At 37.1% G+C, this 24090-nt stretch overlaps 1 protein-coding gene across 1 annotated transcript in view; it reads right to left on the bottom strand.

Annotated features, from left to right (window-relative positions):
• Fbn2 (fibrillin 2) overlaps nt 1-24090 on the bottom strand; it is a 232106-nt gene that overhangs the window by 5141 nt on the left and 202875 nt on the right. The window contains exons 53-66 of the mRNA XM_015500761.2: nt 23464-23616; nt 22533-22598; nt 22115-22240; nt 21442-21561; nt 20360-20482; nt 19767-19898; nt 12752-12877; nt 11228-11434; nt 10135-10260; nt 8817-8939; nt 7142-7258; nt 6427-6555; nt 4057-4176; nt 34-265 (exon numbers count right to left, since the gene is read on the bottom strand). Coding sequence (XP_015356247.2) covers nt 34-265; nt 4057-4176; nt 6427-6555; nt 7142-7258; nt 8817-8939; nt 10135-10260; nt 11228-11434; nt 12752-12877; nt 19767-19898; nt 20360-20482; nt 21442-21561; nt 22115-22240; nt 22533-22598; nt 23464-23616 — 1900 coding nt within the window. The remainder of the gene's footprint in view (nt 1-33; nt 266-4056; nt 4177-6426; nt 6556-7141; nt 7259-8816; nt 8940-10134; nt 10261-11227; nt 11435-12751; nt 12878-19766; nt 19899-20359; nt 20483-21441; nt 21562-22114; nt 22241-22532; nt 22599-23463; nt 23617-24090) is intronic.

Here is a 24090-nt window from a genome sequence, read left to right as displayed (position 1 = left end):
TTGCTGTTTGGGGATGCTGATGGGCCATCTTACCCCTGTCCCACTCTGTAGTAGCCAGGTGGGCAGCCACAGAGGTAGCCCCCTTCCGTGTTGGAGCATCCGTAATTACAGGGGTTCTTAGAGGATGAGCACTCATTCACATCATGGCAGGCACTGGAGAACTGGTCAAAGGAGAACCCGGAGGGGCAGGCACACTTGTAGCTTCCTAGGGTATTGTAGCAGGAAGCAGAGCCACAGGCATTGGGGTTGGAACATTCATTCTCATCTGTGAAAACAAAGAAATAAACTCTTACATATATACAAGAAGGGGCAGTTAATATGGAAAAGAGCAGGAGTCCCAAAGTACCTATGATTTTATGGGGGAGATAACTTTAGAATTGCTTTTTTTTCTTTTTACTCTGATAGTTGATTTGCAAAGCATATGAAATGAAAAAATATCCCCTAACTTATGTCTTTTTAAAAAACCTTTCTTTGCCCTTTTATTTTCTGTTCACACTGTTTCTGAATACATTAGCAGTGCTTGGGGAACAGATATTCATAGCTTGCTTAAATAATCAAAAGGCTATATGTCAAACAAATCCACAGAGAGTAGAGGAGTAGTTGCCAGGGGCTGGAGAATGACTACTATTAGGTATGGGTTTTCTTTTTTGGGATAATGAATTAGTAGTGTTGGGAATTAGTAGTGTTGATGGTTTGCATGCCTTGTGAGACTACATTAAAAACCATTTAACCATAAATTTTAAAATGGTGAGGATTATGGTATGTGTATCTCAATTTTTTAAAAAGCCTATCTATCTGCATTTATATCTACTCCCCCAGCAATTCCCCAAATCTCCTTTGTATATGGGAACAAGTATGTAAAATAATTAAATGGAAACACACTATTTATATCCGCTGAACAAACAACCTTTGGAGTGCCTGAGAACCCACGCCATGCAGTGCAGACGGTGCCTCTGGAGGTAGGTTTGCATCCTGCCCTCTGCCGAGGTGCAGCGTTTAATGACTAGCATTGTACTATACATGCCTGACAGGATAATTATAGGTTATACTTTCAGTTGCTATTATCACAAATCACAAATTCAAAGCCCGATTATGCTTTTAACTTTGGAGGTTATAATTTTGCTCTTAGCAGTCTGGTTGATGTATAGCATGTGGTTTGACTCCTTTAGACTTTATTATAATCCAAATTTCACCCTGGGCACAAATCACATCTGCTCCATGGAATTCTTTCAATTCTTGTGACTACAGATGGAACACAGAGTGTCTGTTTACCTAATATATGACAAGTGTGTATTTCAGTCCTTGTGGGGAAACAGGCCCATTGCAAGGAGGTGTGCCCCGGAGCCCTGACAGCTAGGAGGGAGGAGCAGATCTTGCAGAGCTCAGTGAGATTATGGAAGATGCAGATGGGGGCTCAGTGAAGACGGTTCTCAGACAGGAAATTAAACTTCGTTAAGGACAGCACAGAGGTTATTGGAAGGGTAAATGTTATTAGGTACATTTTCACATCATGGGTCTAGTTTTGGAATTAACTAGGACCACTAAATGTAGAACTCTCAGTCACTGAATATAAAATATACTTGATTACCTAATATGTGAAAATTCTTAACTTTTATTACTTAAGGAGAAAGTCTATAAATTTTCAATAACTTGGCTACATGTGACATAAATATAATGGCTATTTTATTTCTATATATGAAAGTTTTGGAATTGTGCCATGAAGGCTCATCTACTTTTATAAATAGATCTGACATTCATATGCAGTATTTCTTTCCTAACAGGGATTCTAAATTAGATTATAATTTAATGATATGATCTCGACATTAATATATTCAGACACAGGTAGAAAAAGTACCAGGCAAAACCGATTAAATTGAATAAATTGCATTTAAATATACCAGTTACAAGAATGTTTTTAAATACATTAATATTTTTGGAAGCCCCACGATATACCTCATATTTATAGGCCATAAATGTATATCATGATAAAATTTTATAGTCTTACAAAAATATGGTCTTGTTTGAAACATACTTTGAATTGACTTGAACCTTTCTAAGCTATGCTTGAATTATTTTGGAAAGTCTATGAAAGCAACTGGAAACTACTGGCACTAACTAAATAATAAAGGCTTCACATAACTAAGATAGCATTTTTCATGTGCAAATGTTAATAATATTTACATATCTTCAATTTTGAATAATTATAGTACTTGTAAATAGTTGAGAATGTTACCATCAGTATAATCTTAGATACTGGAATGTTTTAAATTCTCTATGGTAACTGTTAGTTTGACTTGAAAGCTTTTTAAAACATTAACACTTTCAAAGAATTCTATTTTTCTTGAATTGGTGATGGTATTAATAACATCATAAATTTAAAATTTTATCAATTTAAAGTGTCTAGTACATTGACTGACAGTTTTGGTCATTTACTAAAAGACCCAGATAAATCTATCCGAGATACTTCTTTGCTATATTTTCCCATCAATTGTACGAATGACTGAAACTATTTCACAGTCACAGATAAAGAATGTTTATGGCCTTTCAATTTGAATTTTGTCACAATTCTTATTCTGCTAACTTGTTGCTTGTATTAGTTTCTGGTGGGTGATTTCATTCTATTTCTGCCACATATTTGAATTAAAATTCCAACTGTGTTGTATGGATTTAAGAAAGGCAGCCATTTTTTTTTAAGAGACTAGCTGGATTTCTTAACTTTGCACAGAACTAGAACCTTCTGAAATAAAATCCTTGCTGTGAGTTAGAGACACAGGAGCCTGTTGCTTAGAGTTGGCCATTTTAAAAAAGTGAGCTCACAAATTAAAATTTGTAACTGAGGATATCTGCCTCTCGTTCTTTTAGTTTTGGTCTCATCTTTGAAACCACTATTCCTCTTATTAGAAGGCACACAACACAGGCTTCTGGCTGAACTCTAGTGTAAGCTCTTCTTGGTTGATGCCTTTGTGGAAGTACCCACTCTGAGAATCTCATAAAGGGAAACTGGGATATACCACACCACCTTGATTCTTAGGTCATTTCAAACAGTGCTCCTAAATTCATAAAAAACTTGTGCAGCTAATTTTGCTCTAAATGTTTACAGACATGAACTTCAAAAAACAAAGAGATTGAATTGACACTTCATACATGATCTTCTCAATTCACCAAACTGTCATTAGAAATTTCTTTGGAGAGGATCACAAAGGGTAAAATGAGATTAATTTATTTAGTGGCTCACTGTGGCACTATATTTGAATAATGCATTGAGTAATTTAAATCATTACAAACAGGAAGCATCCGTCATTCTCACAGGACTATTGTTTCCCTTCAGCTCAGCAACATCGGCTTCTAATGTCAAAATTTGTTGGATGGTGTGTCTATGAAGTGCACTCAAATGGAGCCAAGAAATTAGGCATATGCTAAGTCAGTCAGCTGGTTATTCAAATAGAATAACGTTCTCCTTGATCGCTTGCTCTGTCACTGAAGAATTTCCGTGATTATCAATGCAAGAAACAGAGTCGAGTGCCTACATATTTTATCAACACTTTGTCTGGAGTTGTCAACAGTACTTGTTGTTACAGGTTACTTTTTCTACTTTAAAATACTTTGCATCCTTCATTAAATTTCTTTGACAGGACAGCACAGATGGACTTTCCTCATTAAGTTGATCTGAATTCTTTTAGATTTATAGGAGGGGAATGGATGGGTTAACCTTTAAGTCCCAAATCTAAAGCCATCAAATTCCTGATAAAAAGCAGCTGACTAGGGCAAATGATGATGATGATGATGCTTCACCCTATCTTCAGAAACTTAAGATTACTTCTAGTGGCAATTTAAAATAAGATTACTGTTGAGTTACCATTGGGTACTCAAAAGCGTTTTTATCATAGATATTTTCAGACATGCAGTAGAATGAATTCCCATACATTGGTCTTAAGTACTGGTTTTTAAGTTCTAGAATTCAAAGGCTATTTTGAGACTTTGACATTATTTGTTCACTTTATGTAGAGATACTTTAAGGCAAATAAAGCAGGGGTTATGTAATCAATGAGCACTCACCAACACACTGATTCCACTGGTAATGCTGAATATATCCTTGTGGGCAGCCACACCTGTAGCCTCCCAGGATGTTCTGGCAGCCATGTTGGCACCTGTGGTTTCCATCGCATTCATCAACATCTGCAAAAACAACCCCAGCAAAATCTTTATGTCCCCCTTTTCTCTACTCTTCTTAAATGCATTCTAAACACAACCTTCAGGGGAACAAATAAACAAGACATGGTGCCCAGAGAAGCTATGATTTCTTTCCAAGTCACATGGTTATTAGTCAGTGGTGGCACAAAGCATGGTTCAGAGATAAGAAACCAGCTCATTCTTATGCTCTCCACCAGACCATGGTATATCAGTGCTCTGAATAACAGCTTAATTTCGAAAATCAACCATAACAACCACAAATGTTGTGCATTTTGGATTGATTAACTACATATGGTATGATTTATCTGGTAAATTATATACATATCTATATATAGATAAAGATACACACACATTACATATTCTAGTAGATTCCAAAGTGATTCACATGTAATTCTCATTTTGTGGAAGATACAAACACTAAGAGATACCTAAAAAGTATAATGGTTTTGGAAGCGAACATTTTTATTACCAGTTAAGGTTAATTAGATGCAAATCCCTTTTAAGTATTTGACTGTTATTTTTAGACAAGATGTGGTATTATTATACATATGGAATAATTTCTTTGTTCATATACGCATACTCTTTTGGAATGACAACTGAGGCTTTGAAATCTACCCAGAAAGAGTGAAATAAAATCGGCATGTCTGATGTATGTGTAACAAATTTACATGGATAATTAATAAGTGGTATCTTATGTGCATGGTCATGAGCTGGACTCACACATGGCAAGCAGCTGTAAGTTCAGAACACTTTCAGTGTGTCAGTGACTTCAAATATAAAATTGAAAAAAAATTTTTTTTTTTGGTACTAGGGATTGAACCCAGGGGAACTGAGCCACATCCCTAGCACCTTTTTATTTTTTATTTTGAGACAGGTTCTCACTAAGTTGCTTAGCACACCTCACTAAATTGCTGGCTTTGAACTTGCAATCTTCCAGCCTCAGCCTCTGGGGCTGCTGGGATTATAGGTGTACACCACCGGGCCCAGTTAAAATTCAAAAGTTTTAAATAAGTTTTTGGCTGAAAGACATAAAAATCTATAAGTCTTATAAAGAGCTCATTAAATACTTTGAACATATATAGAAAGAGTTCAAAATCATATTTCTAGGAATAATTTATTTAAAATGGATAATTAAATCAATAAAAATATACATTGTAAGGTTACATAAGAATGTAGAAGGAAATGTATGCAGGCTCATGATCTTGGTCATGGTTTATCCCATAGAAGAGACCAATCCTAATACATCTGTCCTATAATATACTAGATCTTGCAATATAAACATTTAAGTCCTGGATGGTATTTTATCGACTGCAGGCAGATTCTTATTTTGTCATCACTGAAATGTTCCTTTGGATTTTATTAGAGGAAATACCTATTGCTGGGGAGACTTTATAGAGAAAACTCATTGTAGAAAAAGAGAATATGGCAGGAGTCTCAGCCCATGTAAGATAGAAGAAATAGCCATTAGTTTTCCCCAGTGCTTTCAATACATTTCTCTAATTCTCTGTGGTAACAGGTTCTCTTTTTCCATTTAACTTTTACACCTTTAACCATCATGGAACAAAAGCCCAATTATTGTTAATTTGTGGTATACTTGTATACCACCGTAAACCATGTTGAGCACAGATTTCTTTTTCAAATCAATTATTTCTCAGATCAATGATTAGGTAAACAGGTGTTTTTAAAAAAATTTACTTGTTCTTTTTAGTTATACATGACAGTAGAATGTATTTTGACATATTATACATACAAGGAGTATAAATTCCCATTCTTGTGGTTGTCCGTGATGGTGGAGTTACACTGGTGATGTATGATATATGAACACAGGAAAATAGTGTCTGATTCATTCTACTGTTTTTCCTATTTCCATCCACCCTCCCTATCCTTCATTCCCCTTTGTCTAACCCAATAAACTTCTATTCTTTGCCCACCTCCACCCCACTCCATTGTGTGTTAGCATCCACATATCAAAGAGAATATTTGGCATTCAAACAGCTTATTTTTAAAAGTTAATTTGTAATTCCAGAATTTTTGTTTTATCACATTCAAGTTTTCCTCTGCTCTCAAAAAGATCACTAAAACCTATGGACAAAATTCAATTGCCAGATTCTATTTTGCTAAACCATCATTTTCTCTTTTGAGATGATTGCAATTTTTCATCTAATGGCTTGGAGGTTTATCGAAATATGTAGTTTGCTGTTATGAGATAAAGGATTTTTAAGCAAATAAACTCACCTTCACAGTTCAGTCCAGTGGCATCGAGAGAGAACCCTCTCTGGCATTCGCAGTTGAAACTTCCAGGGGTGTTCTGACAGATTCCCTTTGCCCCGCAGAGTGAAGGCTGAGACCCACACTCATTGTTGTCTAGCAAAGCACCAAGAAGGAGGTGTCAGGCATCCCAGTTATTCATACATGACTTACATTTTACTACATCAAGTAAAAAGTGATGGATGAAACCTAAGTCTGCATTCACTGTTATATTAAAGGCAAACATGGTAAGAAAAACTGTATTTCTGAGAGGTTTGAAACTAGGGTGTATTTTAGGGCCACTGCAGGAATAATTTTAGAGAATACAGATGGAACATCTTTTAGCATGTGCTTTCTAAAATGTAAAAAAAAAAAAAATGCCCTGTATTCATTAGCATGCTCTAAATTACCACGAGCCTGTAATCACATTTTTATCTGGACACCATAGCTATTTTCAGAACATGATGTAGAGGCATTGCCTGGAATATACGGTGCATGTGCTTGGACTGTTTAGGCCTTTCTTCCTCTGGATATTGTTCTTGCGAAAAAATGTCTGTACCATTAGCAACTTCTTTAGACCACTAATTACAAGGGGCTTGTTCTAAATAAAAGTATGAAGACACGATTTAGTAATCATTTTAAATACAACTTTCATGTCCCTACCAAAAGTGTGTGAAAGTTCCCGACTGTAATTTTGCCTTACCAATGCAAGCAGTGTGGTGCTGGGTGAAACCAGGTGGACATTTACAGGTAAAGCCCCCCAGGGTGTTGACACAGAGGAACTGGCAGTTGTGCTGTTTGGTCTGACATTCATCAAGGTCTGAAATTAAAGACAGTCCCATGGAAATCAGAGCAGTGATCTGGCTACGCATCCTTTCTCATGAAACCGCAGGAGGCATGCATGTTTCATTGGGAGTATTTTGTGCAATTTCTTTTTTTTTTTGCTGGGATCTTTGTGGGTTTCCATATGCATATGACAACAAGCACTTTCTTTCCCAGTATTTGAACGGCATCAATATCATGGGCTACTATGATAGGATGACAAAGGCAATCCGAACACAGTTTTCTTAAAATAAGTAACTAAAAGTAACTAACAGATCACAATAGGTTCCATGAACTATTCTCAAAACTAACATTCAAAGGTTATAATTCTTGCATTTAATGCACTTTAGTATGTTCAGATTGTTCCTAGTAAAGGAGGGATTAAATAAAAATAAAATGAATTCCGAAATTGATGAAGGTCCTAACACAAGCATCCAGCTGGATTCTCCAGATCAAATAAAAACACCATCAATACCAGAAAGCAAAAAGCAAAAACAGGTTCTGTAATTTTAGTCACAAACAATATACATAACTTGGCATGGGGGTGCACATCTATAATCCCAGTGGCTCAGGAGGATGAGACAAAAGGATCGTAAGTTCAAAGCCAGCCTCAGCAATTTAATGAGGCCCTAAGCAATCTAGCAAGACGATGTCTCTAAATAAAATAAGGGCTGTGGATGTGGCTAAGTGGTTAAGCACTCCTGGGTTTAATCCCTAGTACACCCCCACCATGGTATTAATATTTGGACTTATATAAAAGAAAACTCAACATTTGGTATTGGTTAGTCTGAAAAATCAGGAAAATACATTTAAAATACATTCACTACATAATATAAGATGTAGACAAGACTGATTCATTATTTTATGGCTTAAAATATTTCAGTTGCACTCATATTATAAACACTGCAAAATTAAATTCACCCATCCTGGCTCTCCAAACATGTTCAAGATAATATTAGGTCTTGTTATTAGTTTGTTTTTGGTATGTTTTGGAAATAAATCTCATTTTACTGAGGATAATCTATATTTAAATTTTTTCTTAGTTCTTTTATTCCACACGGGTGAAGTTTCCTACAAAATCAAATAGGAGTATACTATTGAAACTATTTTAATAACTAAATTTAGCTTAAAAAATAATTACTTTTAATACAACTTACTTTTAATATAATTTACCCATTAATTTTCACTTTTCTACAACAGATGTGTAATAAAGATAGCTTAGAGAAATGACATCTTAGGTAAGTAAAACAATAGAAAATCTCTTAGTGATTTGTTTCAACTCTTCCCCTGCCAACATTTCATTTCGCTTTGTTTTAATTTTTAAAAAATGTGTGTGATTTGCTCTAAGGAGCCAACTCTTGGACTTTAAAACATTTGCTCTGCTTCCATTAATGGGCCTTTGGATAGAAGTTTCTATGACTAATAAAATAGCCACTGAGAAGGTGCATTGTTATGAAGATGATGATGCACATGGTATAATCCCTGATTACCTAATATCAGAATCTGAAAGTAGAGAGAGAAAAAAAGCTCATAATTTCTGGAGACTCTTTGCTTACCTTTGCACGTCTTCCCATCCTCTTGCAGGACGTAACCCCGTGGACAGGAGCACTGATAACTCCCTTCAGTGTTCTTGCAGATGAAGTTGCATGGTTTCGGGGACTGGGAACATTCATCAAGGTCTAAGTAAAAGTGATGTGAAGATTAAAGTCCTGGTTAAAAGAAACAACCAACTTCTCTCCTCCCTCCATATTCTCATATTACTCTTTTTGCTTTTCCTCTGGCACTTAAAATGAAATACAGCCAGACAGAAATGAGACACAGGAAGATTTTCCTTAAAGTAATACTGAAATGGGTAATCTATTGGGATATCACATAAGCTGATGAAATATGGAGGAAATATTTTTTTTCTTTAGTGAAAACTAAATCGATTATTTTGTAAAAATTCAATAAAGGGCAGTCCCCTCACCTCCAAATGTCAGAATAAGATAATAAAAAAATAAGAAAAAAACAATAAAATAGTCAAAGGATTCTCTACTGAGACTGCCTAGCAATAGAAATTTCAGATGATGCTTATTTTTATGCAGAGAATAGTAAAAAAGGCACTCTTTATATATACAAAACATGCAAACTCACAATAAAGGCATTTTTCTTTCATCAAAAGAATGACAAGTGGGTATTTGTAAATTAAAAGATAAAATATTGAAAGAATATTTCATAATTTTTAGGTTTCCCTGATTGAATAGACATTTTTTGATGAACTGAGCATTTCTGTAGCCCACATGGTCAAACAAGTAGTTGAAATGGTGCTGTCAGGAACCACATTATTGAGAGGAGTGGCATCATTTTCATAAAATGTGTGTTCTGAAGCTCCTTGACAAAGATCCTGTACTGACAGTAAGCAATTTGTAAGACACCGTAGTAGACAAGTCCCAGACACAGAGGTGCCCAGCCTCATTGTTATGGTTTGAATGTCCCCCAAAACCTCATGCATGAGACAATGCAATAAGGTTAAGAGGAGAAACGATTGGGTTATAAGAGTCTTAACTGAATCAGTGATTTAATTCCCTGACAGGGATTAACTGAGTGGTAACTGAAGTGTTAGGGTGTGGGTGGGGGAGGTGGAAATTAGGGTATGGCTTTGGTGTATATATTTGTATCTGGTGAGTGGAGTTTCTCTCTCTGCTTTCTGAGGACTGTGATGTGAGCTGCTTCCCTCCACTACACTCTCTATGTCCTGTCTCACCTAGAGCCTGGAGGAATAGAGCCCTCTGTTGATCTCTGAAACCATGAGCCCTCAAATAAACTTTTCCTCCTCTATAGTTGTTCTGGTCAGATCTTTTGTCACAGCAGTGAAAAACTGACTAAAACACTCACCTACACAAGATGTTCCACTGATGTCTGTGGTGTAGCCAACCTTGCAGAAGCATCGGAAGGAGCCCATGGTGTTGATGCACTGGCCGTTGGTGCAGAGGTTTGGCATTACCTTACATTCATCAATATCTGTGGACCAAGAAAACCAACAATAAACAGAGGTCAGTATGTATGCAAAGTGAAAGTTATTTGAAGTGAAGAGAAACTTAGGAACTGAAATGAGAAAACCAACAGCAAATACCCATAGTACTTCAGGAGAATCTTTTCATTATTCAAAGAATAGAAACATGGAAGGAAAAGAAGTGATGCAAAGACAAACAAAAGAGGACTGTGCTGAAATTGCTTTCTAGGAATACCCATTTTGTTATCTAAGTATCAATCTTCTTCTTTTTTTCCCCCTGTCATCTAGAGGGCTACCTCTTTGAAATCCAACTAATTTGGAAGTTGAGATATTTCCCATAGTTTTGGCCTCAAATTCACATTTCTGTTAGACTCTGAATAAATAATTTTTGGTAGTAGTCAGGCAAAGAATTGGGAATCTGTGTAATAATGGAGGAAAATGGCCATTTGCAGAACATTGGTTTCTTAACTGGGTGTACCAAAGAATGGAAACCACCAACCAATCAGGAGACTTTGTTATTTTGAGACTATGCTACAAATAGAAGAAATTCCTACATACAAATAAACAATATTTACTTAAGTAAGGCAAGTGTAGTTTGGAGGTTACAAGAATGCACTTTAGGGCCAGACTGATTTGTTCCATTTCTGGAATTATAGTCCCTTAAAATGAGCATGATCTTGGAAACATTATTTATTGTTATATTAGCTTTGTGTTTCAGTTTCTAATTCATTAATATTGGAATAATAAATTCTACCTTCTAGAGGTTTGATATGAAGAAAAATATTTTAAAATTTCTCCAACTTAGACAAGAACATCCTTTCTATTTGTGTATATAATACACACACACACACACACACACACACATATATAAACAGAAACATACAAATACATCAATTTTTACTCTGCTTTCAAATTAATCCAAATTAATGAAATTCACTATATTGATAAGATACATGATGTTTTTCAACTCCTCACCTCTTCCATCTGTGGTGTATCCTGGGCCATGAGGACAAATCTTTTTGTACTGGGCAGTTCCAGGAAGTGGGCAAAGCTCACACTGGTGTCCCCAACCTCGCCCACCATCACAGCAGCATTCTGACTTTGTGACAAGATTGCGACTGCTGGATGCCATCTGACACATTGTCTGTAATACCTCTGCAAAGCAGAGTCCCTGTCGATTGTCTGAAACGGCGAAGTAGTAAGAGTTAAGGCTAGAGAACTTACACTTCATTATATTGGGTTTCAAATTAAATAGGACAATCAATGCTTTCCCTCAGCAATATTTGTTTTAAAAGATAAGTGTTCTTTTATATGAATAATCTACATTGCATAAGACAACTATAAAGTTTTGTTGATGGTTAAGTTCACTACAGACAACTCATTAAATTTGACAAAAAGTGATACTATACAAACAGATGTATCTCTTTCCTTCAATCCATGAGCAACTAAAGGATAATGAACCACCATTCCCATAGAATCCAAATGAAAGGAAAATTAAAATTTTCTCTCTCAATAAGCAAAGGAGCAATATGATTTATTTTTGAAAAGCAACTTCTAGACTATGTTATGAGCTTGGTACATATTCAATCAAATCTCGGCTATTCTCTTCTAAAATATGATTAAAAAATCTGGACTGAGCAATTTTTGTTTTTTAGTGTAAATAAAGGAATGTCTCTGAGGGAAAACTATAATATGGTTTTATAAACCACCCTAGTGAAACTGTTTGTAATATGAGCAGAAAATTACACTTTCCTTGTAGGTTATCTTTTCAATTTCCTAAAAGATTGATTATTAGTAAAGGTTTAGACTGGAGACAGCAATAAACAAAATTTTTTTTCCTGACTAAAAAATGTCCTGGGATTTGAAGCAGCTGACCTCATTCTGAGAAGGACTGCACATAGTTGAAACATGGTCTTTTTATGCCACATCAAATGATGATATTCTTTCTCTTTGTTTGCTTTAAATTTTAATATACCATACTTTTCCAGTTGCCATAATTAGCTGCAATGGTTATAATGTATGCACATTTTTTTTTGCATTCAGATACAACACAATGTCATAGGAGAATATTTTGTAAAACATTTTCTGTACCATTAATATAAAAATTAACCTTCACTGCATTTTTGAAATGTGGCATTTACTTTGCATTAATATCAGCAGAGCTTACCTCACATTGCAAATATTTTCTTTTGGAATTAAATCATCCCCTGATGTAAGTTTTACTAAGGTCACATTTTCCATAGAACTTAATTAATCTTAATTTTGTAAAGTCTATTTAAGATTGTTATTTATATTACACATAGATGTGCACCACAAGACACACGTGTACAAATAGGTCATTTTAATAGATGTGTACTTTGAGGAAGAGGTATGTGGATTACTCAGATTGGAACATTGGTTTAGCAGACAAGAATATATATATGTGGCACTCTTCTGTGATGACATCATAAAACAGATGTTTTATTTACCAAGTAAAACATAATTCATGTATCAACTTACCAAGACACTCAGTGCCTGAGGAACTTGACTGGAACCCTTCATTACACTCACACCTGTAGCTTCCAATTATGTTAACACAACGCCCGTTTTCACAGATTCCTGGTTTAGTCCTGCATTCATTTTCATCTTTAGAAAAACAAATAATATGAAAAATGAGTGGCTTGTAAAATCATAAATTACCTATTGTCTTCCGATGAGTTATATCTTTTTTTTTTTAAACATTTTTTTATCAAAATACCAAGATGGGATTAAACACAGTAATTAATCTTTACCTCATTCTTCCAGGTGGTTCTTTCTTAAGGGAACATTTTCTTCCCACTCACCTCCCTCTGGGGAAGATGGATGGGCTTCTATTCAGAATGGAAAAGCTGGCTTTTGGAAGGGACAGACTTGCCCCAAGACACCAGAGCAGAAGGGGAAGAACTTTGGGTAAGAAGCTGTGAGTTTATGTGACAGGAGATAAAGGCTGAGGGCTGCAGGGTGGGAGGAGGGAAAGGCCTCCCAGGCCAGGCAGGAAGGCTCTGGGGAATACCACAGAAGCTGTCCTCTGTGAGGGCAGTTAGTGAGAGAGGCAATAGGGGAGTACTGCCCTTCTGGCTGTTGATAAAGAAATCAATCTATTAGAACAAAATTATTTTATCAAAGTTTCCCATATAAGTACTCATTGAATTTATTTCAGATTTCTTAAATATTATTTAGTTATTTTTTTGTCAAAGCTATGGTGTTAGGAGTGTAAGGGAGCTCATGGTAATCTTACCTTTTGGATAAATTGCTCCTTTCATCTTTACCAAATTTTAGTTTTTAGTCTTTTTCCCCAGGTGTTTCTCTTTATCAGCGCTTGCCTTGAATATCTTGCTCTATTGCTTTCTTTTCAACCTATCTCACATTTGATTAAGGTACATTTCTTGTAAAAAGCTCCTTGCTGCATTTTAAACAATTTTTAAATTACATTTATCTTTAAACCAGCAATTTAGCCTACATCTATCATGACTGTCAGGTCTCGATTCTCACCTGCCGTTTTATGTTTTACATGTACTGTGCTATTTTCTCCTTTTCTTAGCTATTAGATAGTCTAGTTTTCTATTCCTTCCTCTTGCTCCCAACTCATATTTAGAAATTACAGTGTACTATTTATTCTTCTAGTGGTAACCATTAAACAATTTCAATGCATGCTTCAAAATTACCCATTATGTTCTAGCAGTAATGGAGCAGTTTAAACTAAATCTTTGTTGCTCAATTTGTAGGTGTCCTATATATGGGGCATTGGAACATAATGGATTTTAGTGCATATATTTTCTACAAAAGCTTCTGTAACAAGCACCTTTGTGAGTATTTACTTCTCTTTGCTCTCTGCCAGTGCCAACAACCATGTTAATATGATCTAGAAACTTTGTCTTGTTACATTTGTAATGTACTATCCATCAGCATCTACTTAAATAATGAAATTTACTGGCTTATTGGCTCTCCACCGCATCACATATACAATCACTTTCTCTTGGATTAATTTTAAAAAATTATATTAGAGTATACAGTTCAGGAATTATTTCAGAGAGGGTATGTGAGTGGTAAATACATTCTAAAACAGATTTCTAACAAGGTCTTATTTTGATTGTTTCCATACTTGATTTTAGAATTTTAGTTAAAAATTACTTTCTTTTACTCAGCATTACTGTTCACTTGTAGGGAATCTAGCTTTCCTTTCTGGAAGCTCTAAGGATTTTAACTTTGCTCTTAGTGTTTTGAAATTCACCATGTTTGTCTTGAGGTAAATATCATTTCCCTTTTAGGAAAAATAATATCACAACCATTTAAAAATATATAAAGTACTGAGCTAATCTCTGAATTTTAAAAATTGCCTATTTATTATTTCTAGAATCTGAGGGTGCAAGGTCTGCCACCTTGATCTAATCTTTTCCCTAACGTCATCCCACCTTTGTTCTGATTAACATTTTAGTTGTCTGAATTGTGTTTTTCAAAAAGGGCTCTTGCTAAATATACTACCTGAGCTCAGATGTATAATAGAGCATTTGTACTTGAAAGATAACTTAATATGTCTCAAATTCTTAGATTACTTTTGCTTTACTGCCACTCATTTTGAGAATTACCAAAAAGCAGGGATTGCTGTTGTTGGCATTTGTAACTTTAGAAGGTATACTTTGGTTTGATGTGCCATTTATAAAATTTTCATTTCCAGCATCCACTTTCTATCCTTTGCCAATTTCTGGACCACATCAGCATTGCTAGTAATTGACATTTTCATTTTCCATCACTCCTGTCCATGCTCACCTGCCTAACCCAGTGCAGCACAACAGGCTTGAGGAAAACAGTCCAAAACATGCCTCATTTTCACATTCAAGTTGCCAATGGCTATTCGGTTCTTCCTCAATGATCATTCTGTTTCTCAGAATGTTCATGCTCCCATTTTCTAAAATGATCCCCTTGCCACTGAAATGCATAAGATATCACTTCACTGTGAGCTACCAGGATGTGGCCTTTTGTCCTTCGCCCACAATGAAGTGTCTTTGGTTTTCCTAAGGCCAGCCCTGCACTGGCAGTCTGGGGTTGCCTTCCAACATTTCAAGGACTGAGCCCCTCAGCATGCATTCTCTAGAAACTATATTCTAACAAACACTCTCTCAATCACATTTTACGCCTCTAGTTTGCTGCCACATTTCTTTATTTTCCTTTAGGATAAAATCTCCTGAAAAAAAAAAAAAAGATCTACGGTAGTCCTGTCTACTTCCTCATCTGATACTTTCTTTTTTTTAATATACCTTTATTTATTTATTTTTATGTGGTGCTGAGGATCGAACGCAGGGCCTCACACATGCTAGGCAAGCGCTCTACCACTGAGCCCCAACTCCAGCTCCAACATCTGATGCTTTCTTAACTCACATGCTCTATCTGTCCATCGAAGCTTCCCAAACAGCTCATCAAAGCTTCTTATTCTTCCTCTCAATAGTGTTATATTAAGGTTATTACTCCCTGACACTTGCATCATATGTTTTTTTTTTTTTTTTAGTTCTTGAGACACCATATCAACCTGGAGAACTTCCTATCTTGCTGGCTGGTGTTCTCATCAATCCCGTGTGTGTGTGTGTGTGTGTGTGTGTGTGTGTGTGTGTGTGTGTTTAAGCACGATGTATAGGCCAGCAATTTATATCTCTGCCCTCTGCCCACTTGACAGTATACAGAACTTTTATTCTTTTGTGTTCTCATAAATTCTGGTCTTCTGGCTTTTCCAGGGTAGCATCATCCAGTCAGTTATTCAAGTAAAAATCCCAGTACTCATTTTTTATGCCTCTTTTCCTTTGTCTACCATATCCACCCAATCCATCAGCAGAACCACCTGTTGCTGAAATCCAGTCCACTTCACTCCCTTTCTAGACTCTTTATAGTAGCATCTTTATTCTTTCATCTGGATGATTTTTAAAACCACCTAAATGAAATCACCCCTCCTTAAAATGCATTACCTAAGGCAGCCAGAAATCTCTAAAAATGCAGATTAGTTAATAACAACAAGTAACAATTGAAATTTTACCATCTGCCAAGCACTGAACTAAGGGTTCTATAATTCTTTAATCAAGCCAACAACCCTATGAGGTAAGTGCTCTCATTATTCCTATTTATTTTTACAGGAGGAATTTGAGGTACAAAGGTAAGCCAAGTTGCCCAAGGTCACAGACCTGGTGGAAAAGAAACCAGATTTTCGTATTCACCCTTCATCCCTGGGGCCCACAAACCACTCCTCCACAATGTGCTCTGCATCAAGCCAAGCTCTTCATGGTGGCCACAGTGCTCTTGCCACTCTCCTACGCAAACTCAGCTCTGCTTGCCTCACTTCTGCCACACGTGCTTTGCTCTTGGCATTTCTTTTTTCATTCTTGGCTGCAGCTTCATCAGAGAAGCTGTCTTCCAAATGACTCTACAGAAGCTCCGAGTCAGTCACGGAATATTATTTTCTTAAAAAGACTTGCCACTCTATGAAATGATCATGTTGATGTCCTTATTTATTCCATGCCTGTCTCCTCTAGATCAGGACATAAACTCCTGGAGAGTAGGGGAACTGTCCTCTAGTTCATTACTGTATTCCCAGCACCCCAAACATCATAAGTGTTCAACAGATGCAACCGAAGCAATGAACAACTGCTCTGCACCAGCTTTTCATGAGTCAGTTTTTATGATGTACAAGAAACTCTTCCCCAAATACTCAAACATTTTTGAATATTTTTCCTGTTTTGTTTATTTTATTTTTTAAAAGGTTTTTCTATGATGCATGTATTAGGGATTTATTTGTCTTCCCCTTGTTTGGTCTTTCTATTGATCCCTTGCAAATCCACATTCCTGATTGTGTTTTCAGTCTTCATGTGTTTTATGACTTCTGATGTGACTTTAATTTCTGTGGAGTTTTATTTCTTCCCAGGGCTTTACTAGATCCTCAATTCTTAATATTGTCTTGTCTTCTCTTTCCCAATCTTTTTTTTTATCTATTTACATTTTTACTTAATAATATCTCTTACAGAGTATTAGAGTGACTTTTCTAACTCTTCGTTTCCTGAGGTTCTTGAGTCTGTTTATTTTCCTTTCTTCTCTTTTTCTCCAATATGTAAACATTAGCTGCAGAGTTGTACAATTAATTCATCTTTGGACCATTTTCTCCAGTTCAGCTACTTGCTGAAAACAACAGCAGAGCAGGTCACAACCAGGTATACTCCACAGTGTCAATTTGCAGTTTTTGTAGGAACATTTCCTTGCCAATCTGTCATGCTTTCTGTCCTGGAATTACACTCAGGCTTTCAGATAATTAAGGAGATAAAGATCTGTATTCACAGGCACACTTAAGTCTTAGAGTCTGATGCTTTTCCTCTTCTTCTTCTTGCCTTACCTCTAGAAGCTTCTATGATTAGATGAGTTTGTGGATAATTAAACATTATGCTACCAGCTTCTCCTTCATTTCCACCTCTCTTGATAACTTTGGTGGGTGGACACTTTCACTGCTCTCCCCCACCTTTGTCCCTAACCTTCTAATCAAAGATTGCTGGATGAACTTTAAAAATTAGGGCAATCCACCAACATCTAAAGAAGATTATGCTACCAAACATCTTCCATGTTTTTGTTTGAAATTTTACATCGTTAGAAGGTGTTCTTGGAAGCTGCAGTGGTGACCATTTCTCTTTTGATCAAGACAGTCTTGTATTCTCCCTCACCTGTCATGATTCTAAAATCTTCCAGGTTTGAAAATGAGATAGAAGAAACTCCTCTATTTATCAACTTAAAAATAAAACCCTCCTTCCTTTCAAAATGTTAAAGAATTCAAAAGTTATTCTGCTGTCATTTTCATTAAAATTTAATAATATTGGTACATTTTTTATTAGAGATCTTTATTCATTTATTTAAGAAATAATTACTGGGCTATATTACATTGCATAGTCAAGTTTCCACCTCTGATTAAGTTTACAGTTTTCTTTACAAAAGGTTTTAGAGTTCCTGTGTAACTTCCGTAGCTTGCAATATTTTAAGTTGTTATTGCAGTTGACCTTTTTGAGTAATTTTGTTGGATTTCAATTTCATGTACTTAACATTTTTGAAAATTATTTGTAGGGGCTCTATCTTTCATCCTGAGTTTTGTAAACACTTTTCAATATTTTGGCTATTTTTATGGAATTTCTAGTCATGAAAACATTGTCTGCATAAAATGAAAAGTTTCCTCGTGGTCAAAAATAAACTTTGCAAACATTTCAGCTATCAGTGTAGTATAATGAAGAGCTTGAGGATCAGAAAAGTTCCAGAACCCACATCTTGTCATTTAACAAGAAAAGATACACATGTAAAATGTGGCCCTGGATCTTTTCTTTGTAAAATAAAGTTCACATGATCATAGACTATTGGGGGCAGAGCAAACACCCCTCTACTCCACCCCTTCCACCAATCCTGTTCACTGAGTACAGTGAGGAAACTGAGGAAGGACTGAGAATTAAATCACTCTGAAGGCACACAGCTTACTTAGGGCAGTTCCAGGACCTGACACCTGGAACTGGTGTCACACGAAGCTCATGTGTTTGGTCCCCAAAGCAGCAATGTTCATAGGCGGGGCTCTGATTACATTAATTAGTTAATCCACTGATTGGTTCATAACTGAATGGATGACTAGGAGGTGGTGTAAGCTGTAGGAGGTGGGGACACAATGAACGAAGTAGGTCTCGAGTCCCCAGCCCCTTCTCTCTCTGCTTCCTGGCCTCCATGAGGTGAGCAGCTCTGTTCCACTACACCTCTCAGTCATGGTACTCTGCTTCACCACAGGCCCATAGCAATGGAGCCAGCAGACTGAACCTCTGAAGCCTGGGCCAAAATAAATCTTTCCTCTGGTAAGTTGTTTTTCTCAGGTATTTTTTTACAGTGATAGGAGACTAACACAGAAATGAGGACCATTAGGTGCATGTCCCAAAAGGGAATGTAGAGCCCTAGCCCCTTCCTCTCACCCTTTTGCTTCCTGGCTGATGAGTTGAGCAGTTTTGCTCTGCCATGTGTTCCTGCCGTGATGGTGCTGCCTCACCAGAGAACCAAAACCCAGGGTCATTGGCCATGGCCTGGAACCTCCAAAATTACGAACCAAAATAAACCTTTCTATGTTAATTATCTCAGGTATTTCGCTATAGTGACAAATCCACTCATAATCTGATGGATTGTTTCAAACATTTAAAAAAATTAATTTTATATTGCACATGTCATTCAGGAATTAACCCTTTTCTAAATCTAGAGTTTCAGAGTTTCAGGACACAGAAGATCATGAAAAACCAAACGGCATATGTTCTCAGGCTGCATACTCACCACCGCATGATCCAGAACCTCTTACATTGGTGTGGACCCTGATACGGTTGAAAGCTTACTGTGGCACATTGAGGTTTCACACAGCTGGAAAACAGCTGGCTTGCAGTGAGGAAGATTTGGGAACAGCAACACCCAAGTGGCTTGGAGCAGGCACATTACATAAACAGAATCATCCCTCAAAGCTTACCTACACAGCCTTCTCCATCAGGCCTGTGGGCCATTCCAGGCGGGCAGATGCACATGAAGGTGCCAATCAGATTCTTGCACATCATGCCTCTGGATTCACAGTCGTGTAGCCCTTCAGCACACTCATCCAGATCTATAAAGCATTTTTAATAGGAAAAAACAAAAATAGGAAATGGTCTGAAGCAGGCTATACTTCAGTAATTTTAAATCACATTTTTTTGGTCTTTGGCTCTTAACATGTTATTTTATGGTGTGAGACAGAAAGGTGGATCGTGGTCTCTTCAGGTGTTGGCTATACTCCGGATTCACAACCATTCCAGCACTAGTCCTAACAATAATTCCAGGGAAGGGCAATATTTGCTTAAGAACCCAAGACTGTAACATGGTGGCTCCTTAACCTCTCTTACCTTCTTCAACTTAATTGCACAAACCATCAGATGTCTCGTTATGTAGGTATGAAAATGTACCAGCAAAATGCTGTCGTATTTATTTCTGTAAAGCTCTAGAAGAAGCCCGCTGAGAACTATGAAATTACTAAATTGTATTCCAGCAAGGCAAATAAAGTTCTAATGACACCCTTGTCTGTGGCCTTACCTTTGCACATCTTCTGGTCCTCCCTGAGGGCATAGCCAACTGGGCACGTGCATTCATAGGATCCAAAGGTGTTCATGCAGCGGAAAGCACACAGCAGCGGATTCTGGGCACATTCGTTGATATCTGATCAAAGAGATGGACAGGCATGTGCTTAGCCTAGAGCGCTAATTGTTTGTTTAAAGAAATTCAAATGTATTTACTCGAAGGCCATATAAAAAGCAATAAGATAATAAAACTTCCACTTCTGGTATGTAGATATCGGTACTGGGTAAACTCTTCCTCAATAAATAACAGCTATAAAGTCTGGGGAAAAAATATAAAAGCAACCTGAAGTTTTTAGTTGTGAGTTTGAAACTCAGAGCAAACAACCATCAGGGAGTAATTTCCACTTTTTTTTTTCCCCTCTGAAATTACCCTGCAGATGGCCATAGTCCTGGCAGTAGCTGCACCTGGTAGCTCAATGTCCAACAGAAACTTCCTGAGATCTTGTCCACATGAACCAGGAGAGGGAACGTGGGGACAACTAATGCTGCTAAAGAGTGAGGGAAGCACTGGAGAGAAACAATACTGTTTTCCACATGCTCAGCCTAAGTTGCTGACTGTACCATGAATTTGTGGGGCAAAACCAAGGAAGCTGGCCAGGAAGGCTTAAAAAGCAGAAACAAAATCTGAGCCTTTACCCTCCACAGGCCTGCCAGACAATAGCTGTCCACTGTGTCCACCCACATTTAACTGCCGAGGACAAAAGCATCTACATCCTTCAGAGCAACAGAACTGATTTCAGACTATATCATTCACAATATCTGGAGTATAAATTCAAATTTAACAATATATTGAGGAGCCAGGGAAATATGATCCAATTTCAAGTGAAAAGAAAATCAGCAGATGCTAACCGCAGATGATCTAGAATTATCAAGTAAGGTTTTTAGAGCAGCTACTGTAAATGTGCTCACCAAGGTAAAGGAAAATATACTTGAGGTGAATATGAACTTCAGCAGAGTATCCTAACAATATAAAGACTAAAACATTAAAATACATTTAATATATCAAGATGAAATCATGCTCAGACAAGAACCACTTGCCTTCACAATTCATCATGGGCCCTGGCTCAAAGCCTTCATTGCAATTGCATTCGAAACTCCCAATAACATTGGTACATGTACCATTTCCACATGGGTTGCCGATTGAACACTCATCAGTATCTGAAAGAGAAGAGTAAGAAAGTGCCACAAGGCTTGGAGAACTTTTAGTTCAAAGAAGCATGTCCCTGAAGATCCCCACTGGCCCTCACACATTCCCGGGATCCTTGAAGTGCACAATAACCCTTGCACCCCCTGGCCTTAGCTGGCTGCTCTTTATGCCAATACTTTATGAAGTATTGGTATGCAAGGTCTGACCCCCAGACTGCAAAGCTTTTTCTAAAGATCATAAATCCAAAAGAGAGATATGGTCCTCAGCTTTAAGAGAAGGTGTGATAAGACAAAGTAAAGTGGATCTCATTCCTAGTTATAAGTTTTGGTCATTCTAAGTTTCTAGAGAAATTATATACTTGACTGAAGACAAGAGGTTAGGTAACTCTCTCCATCATCACATAAACCAAATCAGTCTAGGAAAAGTAAGGTGGGTAAAGAAAGAACTGTTACTGGTTACTTATCCTGACTTTGTAAATCCCACTACCACCCAGGGTACCTGAGACACTCTTTGCTGAATCTGAGCAATAAAACAGAACTTTCAAATTATGTGGAGCCAACTCACCCACACAGCGCACTCCAGTGTAGTCAAGGTTGTAGCCCATTGGACATTCACAGCGAAAAGATCCGTCAGTGTTGATACACTGACCATTTGAACAAATGCCTGGGCTCTCAAGACATTCATTGACATCTGAAACATACAACTGCTCATGAACTTCCTCATATAAAAAAATTGCCAATACTGTTTATATCTGTCCAACATAGATTAAAATTAATAAAATGATATTTCTTTCGTCAGAGAAACACATATTTCATATATCATGACAAGCTCATACAATGCAAATGATACAAAAATATTATAAATGTACATTAGATAAATATACTATGTGTTACATAGTACAATTAGCATGGCTTATATAGTAAATGAAAAAATATATTGTATAAAATGTGAATTTAGGAATAAAATATATAAGAAAGCACACCTTCACGCGTGTCATGAAGACTGGGGACAGTTCCATGGCCATATGGACACAAATCCTGGAATGCAACTGCAGAGAAATACATAAATTCCCCATCATTCAAGAGCCTCAACCATTAGAGAACTTAAGAACCAATTAACAATATACATGAAATTGTACTTATTTTTCTCATACTCAGGTGTCCTCAACAAGAGTCTTCTATTTTCATGATTTATATCAAAAGCAACACTGAGTATATTTATAGAAGGCCACTTGAGCTGGGCCTTCCAGGGTGCCACCCACCTAGGTCTCCTTGTTCTTTCTGTTTTTGGTTCTTTTAACAATGAGCCACCGAAAAGACCTCCCTGCCCTTTACACACAGAAGCCACCTCTAACCTGGAGACCAGGCCTGTTTGATCCTGCAGGGAATCATTCTACAATTCACTGATGGTCACAAGACCTAGGAGGCTGCTGGTTTCTTCATGCAAAGAGCTATTGTGCGATTCAACTCTCATCTACATAATATTCTGAGAACTACAGCTTGTGATACTATGCCCACATGGGACTTTTTGTGTGTGAGGTTCTGGGGATCAAACCCAGGGGCTTGTGCGTGCAACCCCCAAACTCCCCACACCAGACTTCTGCAATCATCTGGAATATAATTTCCATTTTCTTCTTGCATCTCCTTCCATGAATCTCTCAAATTCATTCTTCTGAAAGCAAGTAATACCAACTATTGGGAGGAAAAATGAAATACATGGGCAGGTCTCCCTGTGCTTACACATGTTGTACACAAATGTTGAAAGAAGTTTCCCAGACGAGGATGCTCACTGAACCATCAAAATCTATCCATGAGGGGACCATGTCACCCTCAAAAAATTCACAAACTACATGCCACACCGACTCAACAGACATTGAAACTCTGGTGCAAATGTGTTTATGCTGTCACTCTTACCCTCATCGTCCTTGGGACACAGTTCACAGGGGTCGCCCCAGCCCTCTCCTGGCATCTTACTGCAGCAGCATTTTGCTTTGGTGGTGTTGAAAGCTTTGGGTACTGAACACTTCCCATTCTCAAAATTCGTGAAGCAGAAACTCTGGCGAGTATCTTAATCAAGAAATCAAACATAACAGAGCTCCTTACTGGTCATTTAAACAGATGAATCAATTTGTATACAACTCTCTACTTTTTTTATCTTGGGTACCAAGGATTGAACTCAGGGGCACTTAACCACTGAGCCACACCCCCAGCCCTGTTTTGTATTTTATTTAGAGACAGGGTCTCACTGAGTTGCTTAGTGCCTCACTTTTGGTGAGGCTGACTTTGAACTCGTGATCCTCCTGCCTCGGGCCTTTGGAGCCTCTGGGATTACAGGCGTGCGCCATCGCGCTCAGCTGTATATATCTTTCTGACAGAACATTTCTCACAGGCAGAACATGTAGGGCCTGAAAAATTGTCTGTTACACATAGTTTTGAGACTTACATTTTAAAATTATATATATATATTTTACCATAAACATGTATTTTGTTAGGAGAAAACACTAGCATGATGGTTTGCCATCTAGCGCTGAGTTTCTAAGG

Source organism: Marmota marmota, unplaced genomic scaffold (assembly GCF_001458135.2).
Source record: "Marmota marmota marmota unplaced genomic scaffold, marMar, whole genome shotgun sequence".
In the NCBI taxonomy this organism is placed as follows: Eukaryota; Metazoa; Chordata; class Mammalia; order Rodentia; family Sciuridae; genus Marmota; species Marmota marmota.
The sequence above is the reverse complement of the archived record's forward strand: the minus strand, read 5'-3'. Positions and strand labels throughout refer to the sequence as shown.